This window comes from Anabrus simplex, chromosome 11, assembly GCF_040414725.1.
Source record: "Anabrus simplex isolate iqAnaSimp1 chromosome 11, ASM4041472v1, whole genome shotgun sequence".
NCBI lineage: Eukaryota > Metazoa > Arthropoda > Insecta > Orthoptera > Tettigoniidae > Anabrus > Anabrus simplex.
The window spans coordinates 49646387-49674363 of NC_090275.1; the positions used below are offsets into that span (position 1 = coordinate 49646387).

A 27977-nucleotide genomic window follows, 5' to 3' on the forward strand; every position below is an offset into this window, starting at 1 on the left:
TTTAGTTACCTACGCTATTGCCTTGCCATTCGTACTGAGGCACGATCAGTTTATTTTAATAGGTTGAAGTGCTGTTTAAGTTTAAAGTTTATTAGGAGATGTCTTGAGGGAGCAAATTAGGTCAGCTCTACATTACAAAAGCCATAAAAATGTAGGCTACTACTTAGTAACTATAGTCTCGGTACTGCCTTGCCACTCGGTATTGAATTTTAAATTACAATAAAACAATGTAATATTTGAATACTGCCTAATATTTGGACACTCAAATTCCATTACTATCGGAAGGATTTGAAGGAGCGCTAGCAGAACAGCCGAATGACTTCACGCGAGCACAGCCGAGTATAACCGACAGATCTCACCCGAGCGTAGCCGAGTGGCTGCACATTGTCAGGCGCTAGACACAAGTCAATTTCCAGCTGTCTCACGGAATGACAATGAATAACTATAGAAGAAATGATGGTTGGGCGTATGTTTGTGTAATAAGGTGTTACTGCTTAATAGACTTTAAATTGCGAGTTTATTACACATTATCTGCCTCTACAAAGATCTTAGATCTTTCTCAAATTTGAGTATAAAAAGGGACATATTCCTTGACATAAAAAATGGTATAACTTGAAAACCGTACGTAATATGATTTCCATACTTTGTAGTTGAATACGTAGAAATATGATGTATAAATGCCTAATAGAAACTTTTTTGATTTAACCTTTCGTTTAGCTACAAAACAGGTTTTCCTTTCTCCTGAAAAGTAAGGATTTCGGAATGTGTACACTTTTCAACTCGCCGATTCAATTACAATTGCTTACGTTTTCCGTACTATCCCAGTTAGGAGCTATTTATCTTTTCTTAAGCCATTCCATTTCTTTTTTTGGCGTTCATTACACAAGCAAGCTGAAGAAATGTTGATATCAGTATAAGCGAATTTTCAGCTGTCTCACTAAGTGTTGCCACTGCCTTTTCGATACGCCGTGCTACTGTGCGACTTTCCGGAAAGTTTTGCTCGTAGATAACCAGCATAAGCGATCATAAAGGCGGTGAACGTGCGAAATACGTCAGTGAACTGCAGGAAGAGATTCCTACTCCTTGGAACGAGTGTATACGTGCTGTGTAGTAATACAATGCGTATACCTCGTTTATTAGTAAGAAAAATGTAAAACGCTTATACAGGGTTTATTCACTGTATAACTAAACAAGAGTTAAACAACGGTATAAGGACTTTTTATTAGTAAGACCCATTATGTTTTATGTGTTTTCCTTATCTTCAATTTTATACTTATTTATGCTTCTGACACGATATAAATAAATTTTGAAGTTGGCGCTCATAGTTGTAAGATAAATTTTATACGTGATGTTGGTAAAACTTCCTCCCTGCAGGTGTGCCAACCCTGGTATACTGCTTTTGTTTCTACGGCATTGTTTAGTGCCTGTGTGAGCAGCGCCTCTTGCGAGGTTACCGACTCCAAATGTTCGTCACATGGAGTTCCCGTCGCAGGTGGGATGGACCTTCATTCACTGACTGTAGCAATTCCTGTCGGGTTTGGAAGCGATTTTGATCCACATGCCGTGAAACGCATCTCCGGTCCCTCTCAGTCAGATTCTTTCTCGGACCACAATTCTGACTTGTTTCGAGGCCATGTGTAGTACACCACTACTTGTAGACACGCTGAACAGTCCGCTGCGAAACACCAACAAATTCAGCAACTTAATGCATAGTACGGCCACGGGCACGGCCAAATACGGTTGCCCCTTTTGCCATTTTGTCACATCCTCACATCTACCCATGCTAACGTACACTGTCCGCTCGAAGCATCAATGTTTCACTGATTCCCACTGCCTTGTGCTCACGTAGAGGCAGTACGCGTGCAGTTGAGCAGGGGATTCGTTAGCTGCGCCATCTGTACCGGCCTCTAGTGCATGCGCGCTAGTTTGACTCTTTTGTTTGAGGAGCTTATCATGTTCTGCCTCATAATAAACATTCAACGATGTATTTCCTGTTCCACAACTCTAGTTTGAAGGTTCCCACAAACGTTACAGTTCTATTCTGGAAGTAGGACATTGTCCACGCTTATCTCCTCGTAGCACCATGGCCATGAGTAATTCATTTCATAGTTACTAACATAAATACTACGACTGTTTGTTAATTTCACTATGCATTCTCTGTAGGTTAGGAAACTCAATTTGAATAGATCACTTACGGGGCCCTGGAATGCCCTATTCCTTCAATGTTAAATTATCAATGTTTGGTGTACCTTTTCTAAACAAAAAATCTATCCATGATAGACGTGTGAAGTTTTTGTGTGGTTAGGATAGGTATGTTGACTAGCTACTGAAGCGTATATAATTAAAATGTTGCCTCAGGTTTAATAAATATGTACTCTTAAAGGTGTCAAGTTAATATATATAATGTACAGAACAGAATCTCCACTAACCCTTGTCTAGTCCCGCGAAAATTATTACGTTACTAGTCGCGTATGGAGGTAACCTCCGGGGTTAAAAATGCCTGCCATTTTCGTCGTTTGAGATGTTGTTTTGGCATTTTCGGTTGCAGTATTCTTCGATATAATTAAAAGAAACCCTTTTAAGTACTTGTAGGTTATTTTTACACAGGTTGTTTGATCTAAAAGCAGAATACTGTAGACCTTAACTATGTCGAATGATCTTATGATATTAAATTCGTGAGACTCGCCATTACCTACGACGATCACATCATATGACATATGAAGTAATATTTTCTAAAATAAGTTTAGAACAAAACAACGAGGTCATCGACCTCCAAAATAAAATAAATATGCACTAAAATTTAAGGTAATTTACTTAATGGCACACGGAGGAAACGTCCAGGTGATGTCACTCGTCACAACAATGATCCCACATCGCCGAAATGGTGACAGGACGAGTCCAAACGAACAAGGAGAAAAGTATAGGGAAGGGGAGACCCACAGATCAACTGGGAAATTCAGTACCGTGCAAAATGTAATCGGCCCGGAGGAAATCTCCGTGAGCGACTATTAAAGGTTAAGGTGACTAAAAATTTGAAATCGAGTAATTAGAGACCTTTAGTACATGTAGAGCACTGGAATAAACGATCCGTGTAAGTCTCAAGCTCCTACATATATCCGAAGCTGAAGAACGGTGCATTAAGTGATAAAAAAGTAAACTTATGGGAAAATAGGCTCGAAAGTTAGAATGTTAAAATAAGCCACCCCCATACCTGGGGTCATCCGTCCCCTCTCGAGACTGGTCCAGCAGTTTTATTTTCATTGCTTTGTCGTTTCCTGGCTTCCTTGGTTAAATTTTGGAATTCTCCGTCAGCATTTCACAGTCATTCCTTGTCGCATCGTAACATGGTGTCCAGAGTTCGACACCCTACACCCAATCCTACCTTTTGCAAACCCTTACATCTTGTTACATATCATTCAATGAATGTTTCAACTGCATCAAATACTCCGAAGTGTAGGATATAAATACCCACGGACACTGTCTTGAGAATCCCACTCCAGATAACATTGTTTGTCCTCTCGCGTGGATTTGGTGTCCATTCGGCCCCGTGGTGTAGGGGTAGCGTGCCTGCCTCTTACCCGGAGGCCCCGGGTTCGATTCACGGCCAGGGCAGGGATTTTTACCTGGACCTGAGGGCTGGTTCGAGGTCCACTCAGCCTACGTGATAAGAATTGAGGAGCTATCTGACGGTGAGATGGCGGCCCCGGTCTAGAAAACCAAGAATAACGGCCGAGAGGATTCGTCGTGCTGACTACACGACACCTCGCAACATGCAGGCCTTCGGGCTGAGCAGCGGTCGCTTGGTAGGCCAAGGCCCTTCAAGGGCTGTAGTGCCATGGGGTTTGGTTTGGTTTTTGGTTCGGGCAGATATTTTTTCAGTAGATCAAGTATGCTAAATTCCTAAAATTTTCCTTTATTATTTCCATCGCAGAAAGAGGTAGACTGTGTAAATTGTTGTACTTATTTTTCGGGTATCAAACCACCGATTTCATGACAAAAGTGCTATATTTGAAATACTCAAACTGAAACCTTAGAGATAATTCCGTCGGCCATAATGGCTAACTGCTGACTACATTGCATGCATGAAATACTTTAAATATTTAAAAAATGCTTCCACTTATCACAAAAAGTGATCATATCATTTTAAAGCCGGGAATTCAAAGTTAATTTTACATTAAAAATAAGAAAATTGATTTTTATGGCTCTAAATCTCCATTCCGGGTCTCCTTAAGAAACCCACACCAGTCATAACTAGTAAGTATCGAGAAAAAATAAATAAAACTGTCAACACACTATAAGAAGGAGAATTAAACGAAACCGTGCAATATATGGTTACTATAGACATACAATTTTATCCTCGTCGTTCTTGCCTTGGAGTATGAAAAAAGTTATTGAAATCCATCTTCAAACTATTAGGTCGTGTTACATACATGTAGTACGTGTTGAAGAGATGTTAAGTACAGAACAAAAATGGCCATCCGGACACCAGTGGGATCCGAACCCACAACTTGGGAAAAACGGGTGACTTGCCCACACCAACCAACCGACCGACCGACCGACCGACCTACCTGATATGCATTTGAGGCAGTCACGCAGGTAATTATTTTCCCTATCTGTTGTTTTCCTATCCTTTTCTTAAATGATTGTAAAGAAGTTGGAAATTTATTGAATATATCCCCAGGCATAGTATTCCAATACCTAACTCCCCCTCCTATAAACGAATATTTGCCCCAATTTGTCCTCTTAAATTCAAACTTTATCTTCATATTGTGATCTTTCCTACTTTTAAAGACACCACTCAAACTTATTCATTTACTATTGTCATTCCACGTCGTCTCTCCACTGATAGCTTGGAACATACCACTTAGTCGAGCAGTTCGTCTGTTTTTTTCCAAGTCTTCCCAGCGCTAACTTTGCAACAATTTTGCAACGCTACTCTTTTGTCGGAAATCACCCCGAACAAATGGAGCTGCTTTTCTTTTGATTTTTTTCTATTATTTTCTTGAATAAAGTAATCCTGTTGAGGGTCCCGTACATTGGAACCACACTCTAGTTGGGGTCTTACCAGAAACTTATACACCCTTTCCATTACATCCTGACTACAACCTCTAAATACCCTCATAACCATGTGCAGAGATCTGTACCCTTTATTTACAATCCCATTTATGTGATTACCCCAATGATGATCTTTTCTCACATTAACATCTAGATATTTATAATGATCCCCAACAGGAACTTTCACCCCATCAACGCAGTTATTAAAACTGAGAGGACTTTTCCTATTTGTGAAACTCACAACCTAACTTTTAACCCCGTTTATCATCATACCATTGCCTACTGTCCATCTTAGAACATTATCGAGGTCATTTTGCAGGTTCTCTTAATCTTGTAACGTATTTATTACTCTGTGCAGAATAACGTCATCCACAAAAAGCCTTAATTCTGATGACAGTATTGCTAGACCTGTAGCTTACATCCTTTACTACAGAACAAGTATGACTTAGTTGGATTACAACGCTGTCGTGAAAGTTCAATATTCATAAAAAATAACCGTATTAAATTTCCCCTTGGAAAATTCAAATGTTCATAAATATGTATTTCAATAAAATATGTGGCGCGATGTTAACTAGCAACCATGCAGGCTGTGATGTCAAGTAATGACGAATGGTCATGACATACAAATCGACGGCCTTTACACCTCTCAAGGTACTGTTGCTAGGTAACAACGCGTAACACTTCTGTTACATGGAAATATTTCGTTATACATATTTTATGATGACCCCCCTCCACTCCCACCACATCACTAAGATATATTTGTGTCAAAATTTAATAATCACCTTGTGGGTGGGGGCAGTAAAGTAAACCCAAGGCATCCCCTGTCTGATGTAAGACGTGACTACAAGGGGATCCCAGGGACTTCGAACTTGGACGTGTGGTTTGGCAGCCACGGGGCTCTAGCAGAGTCTGACATTGCTTTCGTTTACTTGTGCCAGACTCCTCACTTTCACCTTTCTTTTCTGACCTCTCTTCGTCAACTCTTGTTTTCTTTCGATCACGACGGTATTAGATTAGCGCGACCTCGGAAGTTGTTCATGGCTTTGACTTTTTCTTTTGCCGATATCTTCATTCTTCAAAGTGTTGGACCTCCTATACCTGATTAAAGAGAGGATTGTTGCCCAGTTGTACTTCCTCTTAGGATAAAATCACCACCACCACCACCATCACTACTACAATCACGAAAATTAAGTAAGAATTATATTTCCATATAAAAGTGACAAGCAAACTTTCTGAAATGACCGACCGGACGAGTCGGCCATGTGGTTAGTGGCGCGGATCTGTGAGCTTGCATCCGGGAGATAGGGGGTTGGACCCCACTGTCGGCAGCCCTGAATATGGTTTTCCATGGTTTTCCATTTTCACACCAGGCAAATGCTGGGGTTGTACCTTAATTAAGGCCACGGCCACTTCCTTCCCATTCCTAGGCCTTTCCTATCCCATCGTTGCCATAAGACCTATCTGTGTCGGAGCGACGTAAAGTAAATCGTAAAAAAGTAATAAAAAATAAATCAAATGACCGATTATAGAGAGCCCAGTTTGAAATCTCGGAAGTGAGTGGTTCCTGCTGTAGTCGCTTCGGAATGATCCTGAGGTGGTATCCAGTATCAGTTATAAGTCCCAGCTTGCCTTCTTGATGGTGGTGGTGATGATGTTGATTATGATGATTATGGTCATCATCATCATCACCATCATCATCATCACCTTAACCTTCTTCTTCCAGTGAAAGGGTCGACCGCAACGAGAAGTGTCCTCTCTTTCTCAAGTCCTATCTCCTCTCCCATCTCAGGTTTTGTGTAACTCTAGACCTCATTCTATCTATGGTTTATTTTTATTCACCTGCTGTTCCGTAAGTTATTTATTTGTTACTCGCTATATTTCGTTGTCCGTGTTCTTGGCTAACTGGATGGCACACTCCTTTTCGAGTTCGTTTCGCGGTTAGGTCGCGAATTTCAACCTTCATTTGTTAAGCATTCTGCCTCGGGGACTAGTTGTTTGTACCATCTTCAGTATTCTCACAGACGCACAAGTCTAGTCTTTCCGTGGCCTGAGGTAAAAGCGAGAAGGACATTGCACCCTAGGACATAAATATTATCATCCTATCGCATACCTTCAGGGTATTTACACGCGGTAGGTGTTACACAACACGGGATATACAATAAACAAACTTTCACAACAAAATACGAGGAATGGAAGCGCACTTACCTTAAGTCAGTCCCAATAAATATGCCGTGAAATAGAACAAGACAACAAACTAGGCCCAGGAAGGTCAGGCGGATCAAGTAATTAAAATTGGAAAACTAAATTACTGACTAAAATTAAAACACTAGTTTAAGAGAAAATTTTTAAAAACTTTCATTTGTTGAAAATAATTAGATCTTCAACCTGATATTGTTTAAAACAAACAAATAATGAAGCTTTTAAAATATGTGTATTTTACAGATACAACCCTTTAATTGGTTCAAAAGAATTAATTGAGTTGAATACGGCCTCTGTATGACTCGGTTCAAGATAAGAGTGAAAATAAATGGATAAACTTATGCCATCAAGTAAGAAATGTCAAGAATTGAAACCGACGATCAAATGTAATAAAGAATACTCGAAATATTCATACGATTCAAAACGGAGCAATTAAACTAAAATCAAATAGCATTTTCCCAGATCCAGACATCCACAGATTCATTTTTTCAGAATCAGGACAGACGAACCAAGACTCAATCGTCTAATGTCATATGTCAACATATCATAACAATGGGACACGCCCCCCAAATACAAATCATAGCAGCCAAGGCAACCAGATCAGGTAACACGGCGTCCCATATCATAACTGAAGCTAGATACAAGAAACTATTTTCTACCCATTATTTTAAATGTAACCTTTGGTGCTATTTAAGAGTGAAAAATATAAGTTAAGAGAAAATCAAGTAACTTAAACCACCGTCGAATCAATGAAATAAGAAAATAAACTTGCCAAGGTAATTCAATTAATAAACAAAGTCCAAATTCATGACCCATACAATAGAATATCTTAAAACAACCGCAAATAACTAGAATCTGCAGTATAGATAATAACAATCATAATAATTTCGAACTTTGAATTTAGAGGAAAGGTCAGAGATGTTAAGTTTTAAAGCATAATTCGAGTCGAGTGCGTTACATTCTCATTGCTACGATATACATATATCCTCGAAAGGAATTCTATACATTGTTACCGAAAAATATTACTATTTAAATTACAATTAAGTGAAGCCCATATTGAATTTCTAATGATAAGACAAACATTCCAAAAGTCCCGATAAATTTTAAATGAATTTATACGGATTTCAGTCCAACGTTACTTTTTGTTTACGAAGATTATATAGCTCCAGAATAATTTAGGATTTTCATGTTTTTCGTACACAATAAAATCGTAGTTACCAAAATTCCAGGTAAAATAAGATGTTCAGCTTACTTGAATTTATCCATCCAGCTCCAAAGGAAGGTTAACGACAGTACTCACAAATTAAAGATTACAGGAATTTAAAAAAATCCTTTCAAGAAATTTTGAAGGCATATTGCCCTAGAGTGATTTCATTACCCGGGATCCACAAAAATTTCCATCTCACACATTTTCTTCATCGAATTAAAGAAACTTCGAGCTCCCCAGAAAAAGTGACTCTTCTCTACTCAAAGAGGGTAAAACAACCGAAAATCACTCCATTGTCAACAGTTAGTGTAAACTCGTTAGATAACTGTTCTGGTGGTTGCGCGACTAACCGCTAGATAGTGCCAAAGTACGGTGAACGGTAAACATCCTCTATCGTTTAGCGCTCAACATAAATTATATAAACTAATAACACAGATATACAGAATTTAAAACATGGTAGGATGAAATGAAAATGATAATCCACAGCCTGTTTCCAGTCACTCGACCGGTTCAGGTATGGAATAAATGAAGCCCCATCTAGTGGCGAGGATAGGAAAGGTGCCGGCTGCCGAAGCCTGTCACACTCCTCTGGGGCAATGATTAATGGCTGATAGATGAAATGAAATGTTAATGGAGAGTGTTGCTGGAATGAAAGATGACAGGGAAAACCGGAGTACCCGGAGAAAAACCTGCCTTGCCTTCGCTTTGTCCAGCACAAATCTCACATGGGGTAACCGGGATTTGAACCACAGTATACAGCGGTGAGAGGCCGGCGCGCTGCCGCCTGAGCCACGGAGGCTTCAGTAGGATGAAATAATAGGAAAATTAATTTGGGCCTTAAGGCCAACCACACAATAACACATATACTAATGTTTACGAACATAAGATTTCTACCAGTTCCAAAACTCATTACAATCTTGAGGAAGTATTTCAATCTGCAGGTGTATACATTAACTGAGAATGAGGTTTCAAATACAAATTACAATTAAAAGAGCGGCAAAAATATTTTTAAATCAAAAATTAAGTTCGCAAAAGTAAACCATAATTTAATTCAATCGATTGAAAATGTTAAAGTCATTTAAGCCCTTTAGGCTTTTCAGTCGTGAAATTACTAGCTTTTCGCCCCAGTGTGGCAGTGGGACAAAGGCAGGCATTGTCCCACATAAGAGGCTTTCAGTCGTGTCTCAACGGCACACTAGCCACCAGTATCTTGGAAAGGTGTAGCAATCCAACTGATGAGCCCGCAGCTGTATACTGGTAATTTGACTACTGAAAAGCCTAAAGAGCTTAAATGTATTTTAAATATACACTGACTGACAGAGCAAATGCAACACCAAGAAGGAGTGGTCAGAACTTTATGCCAATTGCAGGGTAGACTGACGTCACTGAGGTATGCTCATGATGTGAAATGCGCCGCTGTGCTGCGCACGTAGCGAACGATAAATGGGACACGGCGTTGGCGAATGGCCCACTTCGTACCGTGATTTCTCAGCCGACAGTCATTGTAGAACGTGTTGTCGTGTGCCACAGGTCACGTGTATAGCTAAGAATGCCAGGCCGCCGTCAACGGAGGCATTTCCAGCAGACAGACGACTTTACGAGGGGTATGGTGATCGGGCTGAGAAGGGCAGGTTGGTCGCTTCGTCAAATCGCAGCCGATACCCATAGGGATGTGTCCGCAGTGCAGCGCCTGTGGCGAAGATGGTTGGCGCAGGGACATGTGGCACGTGCGAGGGGTCCAGGCGCAGCCCGAGTGACGTCAGCACGCGAGGATCGGCGCATCCGCCGCCAAGCGGTGGCAGCCCCGCACGCCACGTCAACCGCCATTCTTCAGCATGTGCAAGACACCCTGGCTGTTCCAATATCGACCAGAACAATTTCCCGTCGATTGGTTGAAGGAGGCCTGCACTCCCGGCGTCCGCTCAGAAGACTACCATTGACTCCACAGCATAGACGTGCACGCCTGGCATGGTGCCGGGCTAGAGCGACTTGGATGAGGGAATGGTGGAACGTCGTGTTCTCCGATGAGTCACGCTTCTGTTCTGTCAGTGATAGTCACCGCAGACGAGTGTGGCGTCGGCGTGAAGAAAGGTCAAATCCGGCAGTAACTGTGGAGCGCCCTACCGCTAGACAACGCGGCATCATGGTTTGGGGCGCTATTGCGTATGATTCCACGTCACCTCTAGTGCGTAGTCAAGGCACGTTAAATGCCCACCGCTACGTGCAGCATGTGCTGCGGCCGGTGGCACTCCCGTACCTTCAGGGGCTGCCCAATGCTCTGTTTCAGCAGGATAATGCCCGCCCACACACTGCTCACATCTCCCAACAGGCTCTACGAGGTGTACAGATGCTTCCGTGGCCAGCGTACTCTCCGGATCTCTCACTAATCGAACACGTGTGGGATCTCATTGGACGCCGTTTGCAAACTCTGCCCCAGCCTCGTACGGACGACCAACTGTGGCAAATGGTTGACAGAGAATGGAGAACCATCCCTCAGGACACCATCCGCACTCTTATTGACTCTGTCCCTCGACGTGTTTCTGCGTGCATCGCCGCTCGCGGTGGTCCTACATCTTACTGAGTCGATGCCGTGCGCATTGTGTAACCTGCATATCGGTTTGAAATAAACATCAATTATTCATCCGTGCCGTCTCTGTTTTTTTCCCAACTTTCATCCCTTTCGAACCACTCCTACTTAGTGTTGCATTGTCACTGTCAGTCAGTGTATTTTTGTCAGTCCGCTTCAGTAATATTTTACGTAGTAGAGCCATTAATTTCGTGGACTGGCCCTAATGTAGCTGTGGTGCAATATAGCTGAGAGTTTGCACTACAGGATGTTGCCGTGACAGTTCTTCGCTAGCCCGAGCAAGAGGCAGTTGCATGCATACAGTATAAGCAGAACTACAGTCTCTGTTGCGAAGGGTAGTTGAATGTCAACGAGAATGTCATAGTTTGAGCAGCCGACAAATTTCAAGTTCTACCAGAAATTAGTTAAATCCGCTAGCGAAACGTTTGAGATGATCAAATCGAAATCGCCCAGATCACTACGACGAGAAAAAGACGCGAGAAGGCAGGTTTAAAGACTATGTAATCCTTGACCTGTTAGCGCCAGTTAACGAACAAATTGACTTCAGCACGTACACAGGTGTACGCCGTGTTGCCTACACTGTAAGCTCCAGTACAGGACGTTATTAGTCTAATTGTAGTTCATGAGTGTACGCCATGTTACCTGCATTGTGGGCGTCAGTCTACGAACTGACTTTAGTAGTATATTGAATTTGTATCCTGAATGGTAAAAATCCTAATTTTTCAGATATCTTGTATATCAATAAGTAAATAAAATTGCATTAACTATGATAACTAGTACACGAGCTTTCCACTGACATCTGATCTGCGAAAAATAATGCCCAAACTAAAGCAGCACCTTCTGAAGTGTTGGGATATTATATCCTTCCAATTCTTCCTCCTCCTATGGGTGTGGATGGTGCAATACGTCCATTATGGAACCCCCATGAAAAGAAAGTGGAAGTTCCAGTTGATGAACTAAAGAAGGGGAAACCAGTAATGAGTAGCAAGTGTGTTTTTTCACGTGAAAGCATTCTCGTTGTACACACGTCGGACAAGAAAGCAGATACTCTTGACAACAATGTTTCTCGGTGATCAAATAGATCAAATAGATGAGGCCACTGAGTACGTTCTACAACGTAGCAAAGGGGGCAGTAGACAGAGTTAAGAAGTACAAATTGTTGGCCATTGAAAATATTTGTTCGTCTTCTGAACATGAATGCGTACAATAGCTATGTTGTTTATGTTGGAAACAACCTTGGAAGAATTGAACTACTTTTCTTTTTGAGAAAATCAAATGATCTTAACTATGTCTCTCGGTCATGGCCATCCGTCAACGGAAGCTAATTTGAGATGACCATCAGCCATTAGACAAAGAATGAACGGTTGCTAGGTAACATTGTCTGGCCATCCATGCATACTTCACGTCACAGCCTGCACGGTTCTTAGTGTTAAACTTCCGGCACACGTTTTATGACAGTACATTCGTAACCTAAATTTATAGATGACCCCTCAAGCATAAGACACATGTATGTCAATACTCACAATAGCATAATATTTATAAGATAAATTGTTATAAAATTGGTGAAGGCTCAGATAGCAGTTATAGCGATACTAACGAGTTTGCTTCGCAGCATTAGAGAGGAAACCTTGAAATTGAATTCAAAATATAAATAATAAATTCTCTAGTGCTCTCAGATACCACCATTGAAGAGAAAACACTATGCCGTGTGTCCCAGAAATCGGAGCAGAAAATACAGAAACCTTTGTGAGCTGGGTGAAAAGTATGTCTGCCAAAACCATTTCAGTATCGAGTACGAAGATTGTCTCAAGCAGAAAACCAAAAGTCAGTAAAATACACCAAATATTAGTGTTGAGACCCTAATTAATTAATTTTTATAATTCCACTTTTTACGACACTAGGATTATTTTAGACGAGTTATGTCTTCTTTGAAGTTAAGATATTTTCTATATGAAGTATTAATGGGAAATCTAAGGTTTATTTCAATTGTATTTTCTTCAATTATGGGCTCTTTATTCAAAATCATCGTCAAAATAGCAAAATTTTGTTATCATAATGCGATAATCTCACAAAAGAATGGGGTAATTTATTACCCGGTGCGAGCACTAGCGTGACAAAACCTGGCGCGAGAACTGAACCATTTCACTGAATGGAACCTAGATCTGTAGGTAAGATTATTTCAAAGATTGCTTTGAAGAAAATTACGAAAAATTATTTAGGACAATATATATTTCAAATGTTACATCTCACACAGAATTCTTACAATTATTTTTCTTCCTACAAATGTCAGTTAATTTTCTTTATTTCTTTGTGAATCATTTCCCAAGTCTAATTAGCAGCCTTCTCCTCCACACCAACATACAGCTCAACGCAACCAATTCTTTCCTCACCACGTTGAAATACGTCTACTACTCTGTATTCCCCATATTCCAGCTCCTCCACTGGAGTGTCCTTGAAAAAGACGATCCAGTTATCCGCATTGTAGGTGCCCTAAAACAAAGGAAATAATAATGATTAATAGATAAAACACACTGAGGGCGATGAATAAAAACAAGCGATTGCTTTAGTTTGATTTTTCCAGTAACTGCTTGGCACTTTATGAATAATGCCTTAAGTAATTGCTACTTCTATTAGTAATTGCTGGAATAGAAATCCAATGATGGTAAGTCAGCAAAAGTCTTGTATTCCTGCAACAATTGTTTAGCAATAAACCAATACAACTTTGTAACAGCTTTTACTAAACAGCTTTTGCTTGAAAGTTCTTAAGGGAAAATGGAATATGACATTGGGTGAAAAAAATAAAATTCGTTTTTCTCTTAATTTGTTCTGTAAACATTCCTCTTGAAAATGACACCTTAAACATGGCTCTATATTAATTGTAACTATTTTATTTTTCCATTTATCTGAGACTGGGTGTGGCGTCATGCCTGACTCCACAGCTGTCTACCTTCATTCGTGACTTCAAAGCACTTACTTTCCAATGGGATACTAATATGTGGTAAAAGAAAGGTTTTGGCCGATGACCTTAGATGTTAGGCCCCTTTAAACAACAAACATCATCATCAACATCAAAAGAAAGGTTTAATTCAGTAGGTACTGTTTGAGTGAGTTTGAAAGAGGACGCATTATTAGCATGGGAGAACGTGATGCATCCATCCGGGAAATTGCTGCTCGTGTGGGACGAAGTGTGTCGGCAGTACAACGGGTGTGTACAGAATGGATCACGGAAGACCGTAGAACACGATGAGATGGGTCTGGTCGCACCACCCAGACCATCAACCGAGAACGTCGACACCTCATCCGAATGGCATTGCAGGACAGATCTGCGTCCTCCTTGGCTCTGGAGCAACAGTGGGACAGTGTAACACATCGTACACTATCAGGAGTGATCAGTCCGTCGCCGTTTATTACGGTCTGGATTACCGGCGCGTCGTCCACTTCTCTGCGTACATTTGACTAATGTGCATAAATATGCTAGAGTGCAGTGGTGTATGGAACGACCTCACTGGGGACAGGAATGGCAGTAGACAGTGTTTTCGGACGAATCCAGGTTCTGTTTGTTTGAAAATGATGGCCTCATTTTAGTTCGCCGCAGAGGGGGTGGAGCATCCCATTGACTGCATTCGCACATGACATACAGCGCCAGCTCAAGGCCTTATGGTGTGGGGTGCTATTGGGTACAACCACACATCACAGTTGGTGAATGTCCAGGATACTGTGACCAGTTTGACCTACGTGAATGGCATCCTGCGACCCGTAGCCATACCCTTTCTGCACGACACCCCAGACGGCATATTTTAGCAGGACAATGCTCGACCGTATATTGCTGCACGAACACGTGCCTTCTTTTTGTCAGAGGATGTCAGACTATTGCCCTGGCCCGCCCGATCACCGAACTTGTCGCCAATCGAAAATGTGTGGGATATGGTGAAACGACGGGTGCGGCGCTGTGACCCAATGCCAACCACCAACGATGAACTGTGGAACCAGATGAATGCAGCATGGATGGCTATACCCCAGGACACCATTTGCGCCTTGTACGCTTCAATGCCATCTCGGATGGAGCAAGTTATCAATGCCCATGGGGGATCCAGTGCCTACTAGGCAACAGGACACATGCTGAATTTAGGTGACTGAAATGCTAATCGTTTCTGCAGAACATACTAATGAGCATGTCAAGTGAATATGAATTTACAATCTCTAGTCTTTCAAGGTGTTCTGCTTTTTCTTTTTAAACATGAATATATACTCCTTGGATTTTATTATCCTTGATGTGTTTGTAAACATTGCGATTGTTTCGACTTTGTGTTTTGGTGGTACCAGTAGTTTAGTGATCTCTCTCTCACCTCCATAGTACCCTTTTTCCAGATGGTAAGTCATAACTAAGTTTATGATACAAGTAAATTCCCACCTTCCAATACTTGTCAATTTGTTATAGCTAGTTTATTATTTACATAACACAATCCAGCTTAATCTATAAGTATAATACTAAATAGAACATGTTTCGTTCCAATTATAGAACATCTTCAGCTAAAAGATTGAACAAAAATTGGCGAGACAAATAAAACGATCGTGATGATCATGATAATGATAATGATGATTAGATACAATTATCATTCATGTTGGGTTAAAATTTTCCAACAAGTCAATGTCCAAGTTAACTAATAAAATCGACGTAAGGGGTCTTCTTTTTAGGTTGGAGAAGTGTGTACTTGTTGAATCTTGAAAGTAAAATTAAGAATATAAAATATTCTCTTACGATATGATTGTCGGGGAAACTGTTGAAAACAACCGCAGTTGAATTTGAATTTAAAGTTAGACTGTTGAAATAAGTCTGAAACGAGAAAGAAATTAAGTAACAAGGGTGGTATTTTAAAGGATAAAACCTTGTAAGAATGTATATTGGTGAGGTGTATATGGATATATGAAATTATTTAAACTTACCTCATAGTCGGTCGTGTTGTGTTTAGCCTCCTCCCTTACGCCGTATCGTCAACTGACTAAGTTTGTATGTGTGTTAGGAGCTTTTGGTATGCGAAGGGAAGCGGAAGGAGAAGTAGGGGGAAATGCTGTGTAGGGTGGAGTTAACGGAGGGGAAGCGTGTTGGATGTTTTTCCGGATCTTATTTGATGGCTTTCCTGGATAAATCCAATTTGGTAGCCTCTTCTAATAATATATTGATATTCTCTGTTATTTCGTAAATATTCTGGCTAGGGTTCTGTTTCTGATCTATCTTAATATAAATGTTTTCCAGAATATTCATTAATTTACCTTTATAAAGACCTATTGTTTACAATGCACTATGTCTGCTGATATGGGTTAGAGCAATTTTGTTACTTTCGTTGATCTATCTGTCTTATCTTTGGCTTTGACAATATGAAACTGACTAAGGTATGAGCGATGCTAGTAATGCCATTCCTTCTGCGGCCAGTCCCTGCTATCAATGGTGTGAAAATGTTGCTCATAAGGTCGGTTGGTGCATGCATTTCAATGGGATTGGCAGACTGATATATAATAGCAACTTCTGGCTCGATGAGGAAAGCAACGGGAAACTACCTCACTCCTCATTTCCGTAGTACGCCTCTTCAGTGACGCCTAGGTCATCTATGACAGCTGATGGCAGAGCTGTTGAGGATCCAACCAGCCTTAGGGGTGAAGAGTGAACATACATAATAAAAACTTCCGGGTTATTATGCCTATTATGCCGTGGTCCAGCGGTAGTCGAAACGTCTGGACGAAATGAGAGGAGTGCACCACGGCATAATAGCCCGGAAGATTTTTATTATATTGACGCCCGCCGTAAAAACCTTCATACCTTAATAATTTACCTTTGTCTTTCGTTAACAAAGTGGTCAAGATTTTCTATTGTCGTAAAATTATGTTTATATTCAGTCATATGTAGACTCATGGCCGAGTATTTCCTGTTTCTCAGCATTAACATGTTCCTGGTATCTTGCTAAGAAATTCCGTCCTTTTTGCCCAGCCCTGAGAATCCCACGATTCATAAAAGAGTCTATTCCAAAAGCCCACCGAAGATTCATACCATCCTGACGCACAAAAAAGGAGTTCCTTTTTACGCATGTTAAATTGAGGATTTAACACACCCTTGTCCAAAAACGATTTCAAAAATGAAATAATCTCGTTTACAAAATAGAGATAAACAACGGATACACAAAACACTACAAAGATAGATTAATAAATAAAATGAAGAATAAACCTCAAACGCAGCTGATGAAATAGCACAAAAAGAAGAACTTTGCCACTTTCACCTATAATGATGGAAACATTTACCAGATTAGTAATATTTTTAAGAGACTTAATTTCGAAATTGCCTTTCGCACCAATAACAATAATCAACGTTTAATTTTCAATTACAAAAGCATTGGAAATTATAACAGATATTCAAACTCGGGTATATATACACTTATGTGTTCAAATTGTGTCAAATCATACATTGGGCAAACAGGACGGAATTCCTTTGTAAGATACCAAGAACATGTTAATGCTGAGAAACATATGAAGTACTCGGCCGTGAGTCTACATATGACTGAATATAAACACAATTTTACGACAATAGAAAACGCATTAACCATTTTGCGAACGTTAAACATGTCAGACAAACTGTGGCTTTGAATCCTGTTTATTCTGCTATGGTATTCGTCCTAGATTATGTTGATTGAGCTTCAGATCCCCTATTCTGTACCTTGCAATTCTTGTTCCACCATTTCTTCTCCTTTCTGGTGTTAGTTTCATCTTAACTTTTGTTAGGTAGTGGTCAAGTTGAAGTTGGTCCCGCGGGCCATATGTACATCTTGAATTTCCTTGGAATTGTCATACCTGATCACAACATGGTCAATCTGGAATTCACCCAGAATCTCCACGTTTTTGGTTTCTTTGGCTTCTTCTGGAACTTGATGGACATGATATCCAAGTTGAATGTTTTTCTTGAGAGTGGTTTTACGTCGCACAGGCACAGACAGGTCTTATGACGACGATGGTATAGGAAAAGCGTAGGAGTTGGAAGCAAGCGGCCGTGGCCTTAATTAAGGTGCAGCCCCAGGATTTGTCTGATGTGAAAAAGATAAAGCACGTAAATCCATCTTCAGGGCTGCCGACAGTGGGATTCGAATCCACTATCTCCCAGATGCAAGCTCACAGGTGCGCGCCCCTGTTTAATTTTTAATAATTAATTTTTAATTTCTCACATAACTATATCAACCTCTTAGCATTCGTGTTTGTCTTGTTATGGGCCGTGAAGTTTCCTGTGGTTCTTGATGGTTAGTTCCTTCCAATTGGAGCATTAAAGTCTCCTAGCAAAATTGCAACATTCTTATCTGGAACATTTTGTATGATTTCTTCCAGGTCTTTCCAGAATTTTTCTACTTTCTCTGGATTTTTTGGGTTGTTCTTATTTATTGGTGCATGTGCGTTTATCAGTGTGTATTTGTTATTCTTATTTATGACAGTTAGTGTTGACATCCTTGGTAAGGTAGACTTGAATTCTTGTCTGCCAGTGAATTGTGTACTACAAATGCTGTTCCAAACATCCAAAGACCTTTAGTATTTTGTATTTTCTGTGCTGCTCTGCCTTTATATATATATATATATATCCGATAGTGGTGCGTTTGTGTTGTGTCCTCGTCTCTGTATCTTGCTTCTTGAATAGCTAATATTTTCAGTTGTTCATCCCTTATTTTAGTCAATTCAATTTTCTTTCCTATTTTCAACATTGTATTTATATTCAGTGTCCCTATGAATGATCTTTGTCTACATTCGTGACTTGTCTTAGGGATTCTAAGACCCCGCGACTGATCTTGAGCTGCGCAATGTTGCTGGGCCCCCGGATCCGAATGCCTAGCTTCGGTGGCTTTACCATCACGAGGAATCGAGTTAATCATTGCACCTTTCATGACTGATACTTGTTTATAGATAGTGCTTCTAGAAATTTGCATTTATGAACACCAGTCAAAGGTAGGTGGTGAAGTGGACGAAGCGCCGGTAATCCAGACCGTAATAAACGGCGACGGACTGTCACGCCTGATAGAGTAGGATGAGTTTCACTGTTCCACTCCGGTTCCGTGGCTAAATGGTCACCGTGCTGGCCTTTGCTCACAGGTGTCCCGGGTTCAATTTCCGACAGAGTCGGGAATTTTAACCAACATTGGTTAATTTCGCTGGCAGGGGTGATGGGTGTATATTTCGTCTTCATCTTCATTTCATCCTCATCACGAGGCGCAGGTCGCCTATGGGAGTCAAATCAAAAGACCTGCACCTGGCAAGCCGGACATGTCCTTGGACACTCCCGGCACTAAAAGCCATACGCCATTTTTACTATTGCACCAGAGCCGACGGGGATGCAGATCTATCTTACAATGCCATTCGGATGAGGTGTCGATCTTCTCGGGGGTGGTCTGAGTGGTGCGACCAGACCCATCTCATCGTGTTGTGCGGCCTTCTGTGAACCATTATGTACACACCCGTTGCACTGCTGACACACTTCGTCCCACACGAGCAGCAATTTCCCGGATGGATGCATCACGTTTTCTCATGCCAATAATGCGCCCTCTTTCAAACACACTCATTTGACGGTACGGTTCTCGCATACGTCTGCGAGGCATTCTGCACGTCTGCTCATGTCACATAGATCCATCACCTTCAGTTTGTAGCCAAAACGAGAGCCGCAGGCACATTTTACCAGTTGGTGGTGGTGCGCCGAGAGATCGATGTGGACCATGAACCTGAGGGCCGACATGGTTCAGATGCTAATCATTTCTTCAGAACATAGTAATGCACATGTTATGTGAATATGGACTTCCTATTTGTTGTCTTTCAAGATGTTCAGGTTTTTATGAACATGAGTGTATTACGTTAGAAACTAGGGGTCAGTTGTAAAAAAAAATTACTTACTCCAGCAATAGGACATTCAGGCTTCACTTTCAAGTACTCCTCAGTGTACTTCTTGAAAATATCAGGCAAGTATTTTTTGACATCTTCACAAGCGTCGGCGACAAAATAATCATAAATTTTGAACCATTGTCCACTTTGCATTTTCTTGAATACGGTGGCGGCGATCTGAAATATGAAAATAATTAACATTTCAGTAATCTGAAAATGTGACCAAGTCAACCAAAGAAGCTGTGTGTGATTCCAATGAATGAATGGAATACTCTTCTCTCCCAGTCAGGGATGACCGCCAATTGGGAAGAGAATGTTCATTTATTATAGTCACAATACAATACCGGGTGAGCAAAATAAAGCGGAACCACTCCATTCTGTGCGTAAGTGAGTCGGTCGGTGACGAATTACATTGCCGGATGTATTGAAGGCCGCGCAACTGCGCCAGGATATACTTTTTGTTGAACTTTTGCGAACGTGGCAAGTGTTTCGTTGGTGACTTTAGTACGTGTGATTTCAGCGAAAAGGCTCAAGCCGGGTATCGGTATTCTGTTCCCCTAATAGTATTTATTTACGATCCATACGTCTGTACATAAAGTGCGAAGGCCGTGAGAGGATAATTTCAAGAGAAGCTTCTTGATATTCAAGTTCCAGGTCGGGTTTCGATTCATAGATTAGTAAATAAATTACGTAAGACGGGAAGTCGTATTGAATAAGAAACGTAATAAGTCACGTACAGGACTCACATAAGAAACTGTAGGTAACATTGGTAACGCCCTGGAAAGGCCTCCTGCAAAATCACTTCGACAATTTGCTCAGGAAATGGCAATTTCCTATGGTTCTGTTCGAACGGGTGCAAAGTTACGGAAGGGCAATAAACAATTTCGTAAACAGGTGCCAGAAATATTTGAACAACGAAGGGAGGTAGTTTCACCATCTCCTGGCATGATATATGTGAGTACATTTAATTTTCGTGTTGTTTTGTGTTGTTTGTTTGTTTGTTTGTTAGAAATAGCTTACACGACAATGTATTCACTGCGGACTTCCTGTCACGCACGCACCTCCCGTGTGGAGGCTGTTGCCGGGCTGCGGGATGGTTTCGTTTTATGTTGCTCATCCTGTATAATATAATGTAGGCAGTTATTTTTTTTACAATATACAATATTTTAAAATACACAACATTGTTACAACCTTCGCCTTCTGAGACATTTCCTAGATTTTAATCATGTTATAGTGTCCAGGATATCTCCTCTTGTATATTCCTACCACATATGAATGGACGAAAACGATGAACAGATCCCCCCACCCCCAGTGACGGGTGATCAGCAATTGGGGGAGAGAACATCCGCCCACATCAAAATTATCAAACTTATTCCATCTAAAAGACTGTCAACACATTATTACACTATCATTTACTGCTACAGTACATTATATAAACTTATAATTTGAAGTACATCCTAGGCTTTAACAACGTCATAGGGCCTAGGATACCTCCGCATACATGTTCATACTACTACATGAATTTTCTCTGCTTTCATCTTTTAATTTCGTTTCCCACATTCCTCGTATAATATTACATAGTTTTGCTGTTTTTCCTGGTGCCTTCCATTCTCTGTTTAGTAACTTAGCAATAGTGTAAAGCAGCCATATCAAACCTTGCTTCATTTCTCGAATGTTAGGCTGATAAAACTAATATGTGAAAAGTTACAGTTTGGGTGTCCGTGAGGTAGCTCTGTAGAGTTAGGCCTATAAGAACAATATATCGCCATTAGCTCCTGGTCCAGCTCTTAAAGTTAGTCTCATATAACCAATGTATAGCGGCCATCTTGCATCGGGGCCCTAGCACTAAGAAGTTGCGCGAGGCCGCCATCTTGCTCATCCCTTTGTAACGGTTCAAATCCCGTTACAAGATGATATCTGTATTTTTATTATTTTATTATTTTATCTGTATTATTATTATTATTATTATTATTATTATTATTTTATCTGTGATATTATTACTATTATTGTAATTATCAGTCTTATTCAATTCTATTTTGCAATGCCTGTTGCTTGCAAGATTGTACTTAGATGTATGCATATATACGTATGTGTAGAATAACACTCAATACCTGTACAGTGAGAATTGTTGTATATATCAGAGATTGGGTGTGACATCCTTACATTGTGCAATATGGCTGACATTTCTGCCAAGTCATTGCCAAGTTATAGCTACGTCATCGTATTTATTTAGAATATGCGCTCAGAGAGTCAGCCGCCCCGGGGCTATTTCACAACTGTATGTAATATCTGTCGCGTAGGTGGGAGTATGTCATTGTTATTTCTGGAGATTACGTAGTTGTGTCAACCAACGTCTATATAAGGTGGATGCATATTGTAGCGTCAGTCATTAGTTATACGGATGCAGTACAGTGAAGAAGTCTACTAGATCAAGAGGCCTTAGTTGGTCAGCTAACGAGTGTGAACGAGAGATGGAGAAGACTCAGTGAGCCATTAATTATTGGTCATTGAGAGAGTGAGGCCAAAAGTTAGTTGGTCGCTTAGTTGAAGACACGGACGCAAGGCTTACCATGGAGTCAGAGAGGGCAACCCTGGACCTGCCAAGAGGTCATACCATATTGACTTACAAAGAAGTCAGATGATATGGAGAAGAAGCAGTCACAAGGATGTATCACCAAGTTAGGCGTGACACATCTACGGTAAACACCAGATCAAAGGAATACGTCGTAATTACACTAAAAGTGTTGAAGGTACAGTCAAGTGAATCAGTGAGGGAAATATTTCGTATAAATTGTTAAATGTCCGGTCAAGAAGAATTCAAATTCATGCCTAGTTTCTTTCAGTTGCAATGTCATAATTTCATATTCTCATCTGTTTTATCGCAACAAGACTCACTATTTTTTGATATATTATTTAAAGAATATATATTGTTCTATCAAACGAATTCATAGTTTTATTTCAATGAAAGTAAAATATCTTAACCTCAAAATTAATGGGGAAACCGAACGCCAATCTCCTTTTCCCAGAACTTATATGGTATGTTGTCAAAAGTAAGCTTATTACCCCACACCCTAGAGATAGTCAAGAGTCTCATTCTATTATTGCTGCACTGAGTGGCAGCTGGCGCCCTTCAAATAACGTATGTGTAACTAAGCAGGTAACAAGTAAGTGTGAGTACAAGGTACGACGAGTGTGTATTTTATTTAATGAATATTAATTTTCATAATTTCCATTTTAAATGCAGATATACAGATTTTTCAAGTTAAAATGCAGTTTAATATGTTTGTAAATTTAGTCAGACAGTTAGGAAACTCACACCTTGTGCCAGCTCCGCTCTTTTATATATTGGTACAGACCATGAAATCCTCTTTGACTAGGCGAAGGTCATCGCGCCTGTAAAGAATTCTATGTTCGACTTGTAAGGAAAGCCATAGAGATAAAACTGCGCCCGAATAACATCAACAGGGAAGACGGCTTCAAGTTATCAAATACATGCATAGCACCACCATGGCACAGCGCGACGATCCCTGAGTCCAGTTAGTGGAGAGGTCGTGACTTCCACGTTCCTGTGATGAATTTCTTTGCTCACTTTCGGAAGCAGACCTTCACAAGTCCTGATGAAGGCCAATGGAATTCGGCAAAAAGCTTGGGTTTGCTAAATATGTATATATACTAGCATGTGCCCGCGGCTTTGCCCGCGTTTATTAATTACACCGTTAGATGTTTCTAAACTATTTATTTAAAAGCAAATTAAACATTATATTTATTAACTCACATCGTTTTGACGTAAATTGCATGAAATACATTATTTAATTTTTATTATATTTTTACTTTCAATGCTTAAGATACCGGGTTGGTGGATGGTACAAATAATATTAAAACCATGTAAAAGACCATGTTATATAATGCAAAAAATATTGTTTCCTTATAGAGCTTCGGAATAAATTATTAATGTCCTTCCGTTTGGAGGTAAGATGTATACTGTATTGTGTTTGCCTTTCGAACTCTTGAACAATCCACGTACAGTTGACAATGGCAAAAGCACCGTTTTCGAAGATGGAGTCCTACAACTTTAAGCGATTGTCCTATGATAAAATTTCAGATCTCTGTCTGTCGTAATTTGACTGGGCTTCGCATACGTATATACAAACACTTTCGAATATTACGGGCTGATGGCTCCTCGTGTCGCGGGCCGAAAATGGCTTCCTACTCAATGGACTACAGTCCGAGGAATACTACTTAGCCCGCGGCATGCTCAGTCATGATGGTGGCTTCAATAATATTCGTCATCGGTTTCAGAGCCGTGTTCATTGCAGATGGAAGGATTCATATTCCTGAGAAGGATAATCGGCGCCACAATCGTCCACCCTAAGATGTTCGAGAGTACTCCAGGTGACTCCAGATTGTTCATAATATCTGTCGTGTAGTTGACAGCCTCATCTGTATGACATGTCGTGTCGATAGACTTTTCAATTTATAGGAAACCAGATGATTCTTGTGAATGTTGCTTGTTGATGACGTTCACAGCTTTATGTCTTGGTGCAAGAATTGCTCTTATACACAGCCATGCGTCTTAGGTGAAAACCTGTGCCCACGTATGACAAACATTTTAGATCTTTGTTTGCCGTGGATTTGGCTGGGCATCGCACACATGAACACAGACAGACAGACAGACAGACAGACAGACAGACAGACAGACAGACAGACAGACAGACAGACAGACAGACAGACAGACAGACAGACAGACAGACAGACAGACAGACAGACAGACAGACAGACAGACAGACAGACAGACAGACAGACAGACAGACAGACAGACAGACAGACAGACAGACAGACAGACAGACAGACAGACAGACAGACAGACAGACAGACAGACAGACAGACAGACATCATGGATTGAAGGAAAATGGCTTGCCATTCCACGGACTCAAAATGGCACTTGAGTGATATATGTATTATTCCTTGTTTATTCTTATCGTCTATCTTGTGCCCGTATCCAGTATTCGGGAGATAGAAGGTTCGAATCCCACTGTCAGCAGCTCTGAAAATAGTTTTCCGTGGTTTCTCATTTTCACACCAGGCAAATGCTGGGGCTGTACCTTAATAAAGGCCACGGCCTCTTCCTTCCCACTCCTAGCCCTTCCCTGTCCCATCGTCGCCATAAGACCTATCTGTGTCGGTGCGACGTAAAGCAAGTAGCAAAAATATATCTTGTGTCGTGTATGTTTCCTCTAAATGTATCCAAACCTTGCCCCCTTTCTCTACGGTGTTCGGGTATGATGTGAGATGAATCTTAGTAGCGAGTTTTTACGACCGGATGACTTTCATGAGGTCAACCTAATCAGAAGAGTTAATGAGATGAAATGAATTTCATGATATATGATAGTAAGAATGAAGGTTGAAACCCGGCGTCGGCACATGGCCCACTACTCTGAATAGCTCAAGATTTTACGTCCCGATCCAACGAACGAATCATCATCAACACCGTCATATGCCCTCACACCATATAAGACCAAAAACAGCTTCCTACGCCCTGGACGTAAAATGGCTCCTTGAATTGTGTGCTCTACCTATCTTTTATGTACGTTGCCTAGCGACAGTGACTCTATGCATTTAATCTTGGTGACAGCACTTTGGATTGTCATATCCCAATACACGTTTTCCAATGGTGTTTCGTTCATAACTCACCAACGAAAGCGAAAATGAAAATCCCGGCTTCGAGGTGCATTCGGACCCCCTTCTACCTACCTATGTTCAAAATTTCAGATCTCTGCATGCTGTAGAGTTTGCTGGGTATCGCGCACAGGCAGACAGACAGACACACAGACAACTACTTCCTTTTATTATTATATAAATATAAGTGGCTTTAATCTAGTTCACATATTTATTTCTTATTTTGGTGTAAAGCTCAGGTTCGTTTTCGATTTTACTTATCCATCTAAATATTTCTCTCTTATCTTCCTCCTTTTCTTACAGTCTCTTAGTAGGTGAGCCATTTACATATCTTTATTGTATAAAATCCATCGATTAACCTCACGATTTTGTATTATAGCTTTATTCTTATCAATTCCCATCAACCACCAAATTATCCCTCTTATTTCTCTTTTTGTTTACATTTCAGTCCTTGCTGTCATATTTTTACTTATTTTACAAAATTTAACAAGTGTTCTCTTGCTATTACTTTCTGATGAGGTACTGTATATTAAACACATAACATTTAAGCTAGGAAAAACCAGAGTCTTGAGTTCGTAACTGAGAAGTTCGGAAAGTTTGAATCAGGCGGGCAAACTGCTCGAGGAGTTCGAGTCATGTTTTTTTTTCTTGGTCAGCCTAGACACGTGGAAAAGCAAGAAAGTATTTTGTTTGCCACGAATGAAGAAATGACCTCAGGTACACACGTCTGGGAGCAAGAGTACAGAATGCTTGGCGGGATTTTATGCCAGTCGTATTTGATCTAGAGAGGAATTGGAACAAAACTGACGAAAGAAAAGTTGCGAGGACTAACAATTGTTATTAATTCATTGTTAATGACGAAGTTTTGAAGTCACTGGGTGCTCATATAAGGGATATCTTGAAAAGACGCGCCTGATTTTTAAAACTCTGTGGCATCGTCGGAAACATAGTGCCTGAGTGAACTTTCAGTTTGGAAGGTAAAGACTTATAAATTAAATATCTTAATCCCTGGACGAATAGAAAAAATAACGGTGTATTTTTTAGTACCGTAAGACGAGTGCCGGTTTAAATAATTTTAATATGTAAATTTATCAGTGTCTTGTCTATGACATGGTTACGATTAAAAAACAGATCAGATGTAAAGCTTTTCAGGCGTTTGCTCTATCAACCAGCGTTTCGTCTTAGGTCTGACACTTGACTCATCAGAGTGAGATGTGTCAGACCCTACCCACTGACGCTTGGGTGTATGCAGGTGAACTTTTCATTTTTTCATTTCAAAAGGTTATTTCAACTACCGGCACAGAGCCCAGCGTGAACATTTACAGCAACAGAAAGAACATATATAAAAGTTAAGAGAATACAACGAATATGGTTAAAAGTCAGTACACAGATGAAGTAAACGTGTTGAAAGGTTTGAAGTGAAAACACGTATTAGAAAACTTAATCAGCACCATTAAGGACACTTAACAAAAAAAACAGTATTTAACAGGGGAAGAACGAAGTAAGGAACAACACTGCACTGGAAACACAGAGTTCACAGATGGCACTTGCGGTGCCGTAGATATATGTCGGTGGGAGGTGATGTACCACCGCAGCCAGGAGCATGCAGAAATGACAACATGAGAAAAATAAATGTATGAAACCATATAGGGCGGTGGAGAGCGGGGTGGTTGGAAATTAATAAGGGGTGGGAAAAATATGAGCATGTGGAGGGGTTCGAGTGTCATGGAGAATAATATTAGCTAGGGGGGATAGGGGAAGTGCTTCTGTAATAAGTGAATTATTGTAACGAATACCGTTTGTAAGATAAGTGAACCGGAGTGAATGGAGATGTGTAAGGATAGCAGGAAAAGTATACAATGGTTGAAAATTCACAGAGGGGGTATCATAAGTCAGTCGATGAGCTATGCGAAGTGCGTGTCGGTCGTATTTTAATAAGTGATAGTAGTCTAAGGGATGGGTGTTAATCCAGGTTAGGGAGGCGTAAGTGACAACTGGGGGGATAAAAGCAAGGTAGACTCGTAGGATTTGGGCGGGATTTAATCCCCAGGAATGACCCGTAAGGGAGCGGAGGACACGGAATCGACCTAAAACTTTACGATGTATTGAAGAAAGATGTAGAGTCCATTTAAGGTTATTTTGAAATTTTATGCCTAAGTACGTTAGTTGGTTAGTTTCGTTGAAAGGTTGATTATACATTGTTAGATGGACTTTGTTAGAGGGACGACAGATACGGGATTTGGAACGGAATAACATAAATTGGGTTTTACTAGGGTTAACGGATAAATGCCAAGAATTGAGCCAACATTCCAAAGTATTCAGATATTGTTGGAGCTTAGATTGTAGGGAAGTATAGGT

General features: G+C 40.5%; 1 protein-coding gene across 1 annotated transcript in view; it reads right to left on the reverse strand.

The window, feature by feature from the left end:
* Positions 1–13296: 13296 nt before the first annotated feature.
* LOC136883528 (uncharacterized) overlaps positions 13297–27977 on the reverse strand; it is a 41140-nt gene continuing 26459 nt past the window's right edge. Inside the window, exons 3-4 of the mRNA XM_067155895.2 lie at positions 19956–20120; positions 13297–13538 (exon numbers count right to left, since the gene is read on the reverse strand). Of these exons, the coding sequence (XP_067011996.2) occupies positions 13377–13538; positions 19956–20120 (327 nt within the window). The 3' untranslated portion in view covers positions 13297–13376. The remainder of the gene's footprint in view (positions 13539–19955; positions 20121–27977) is intronic.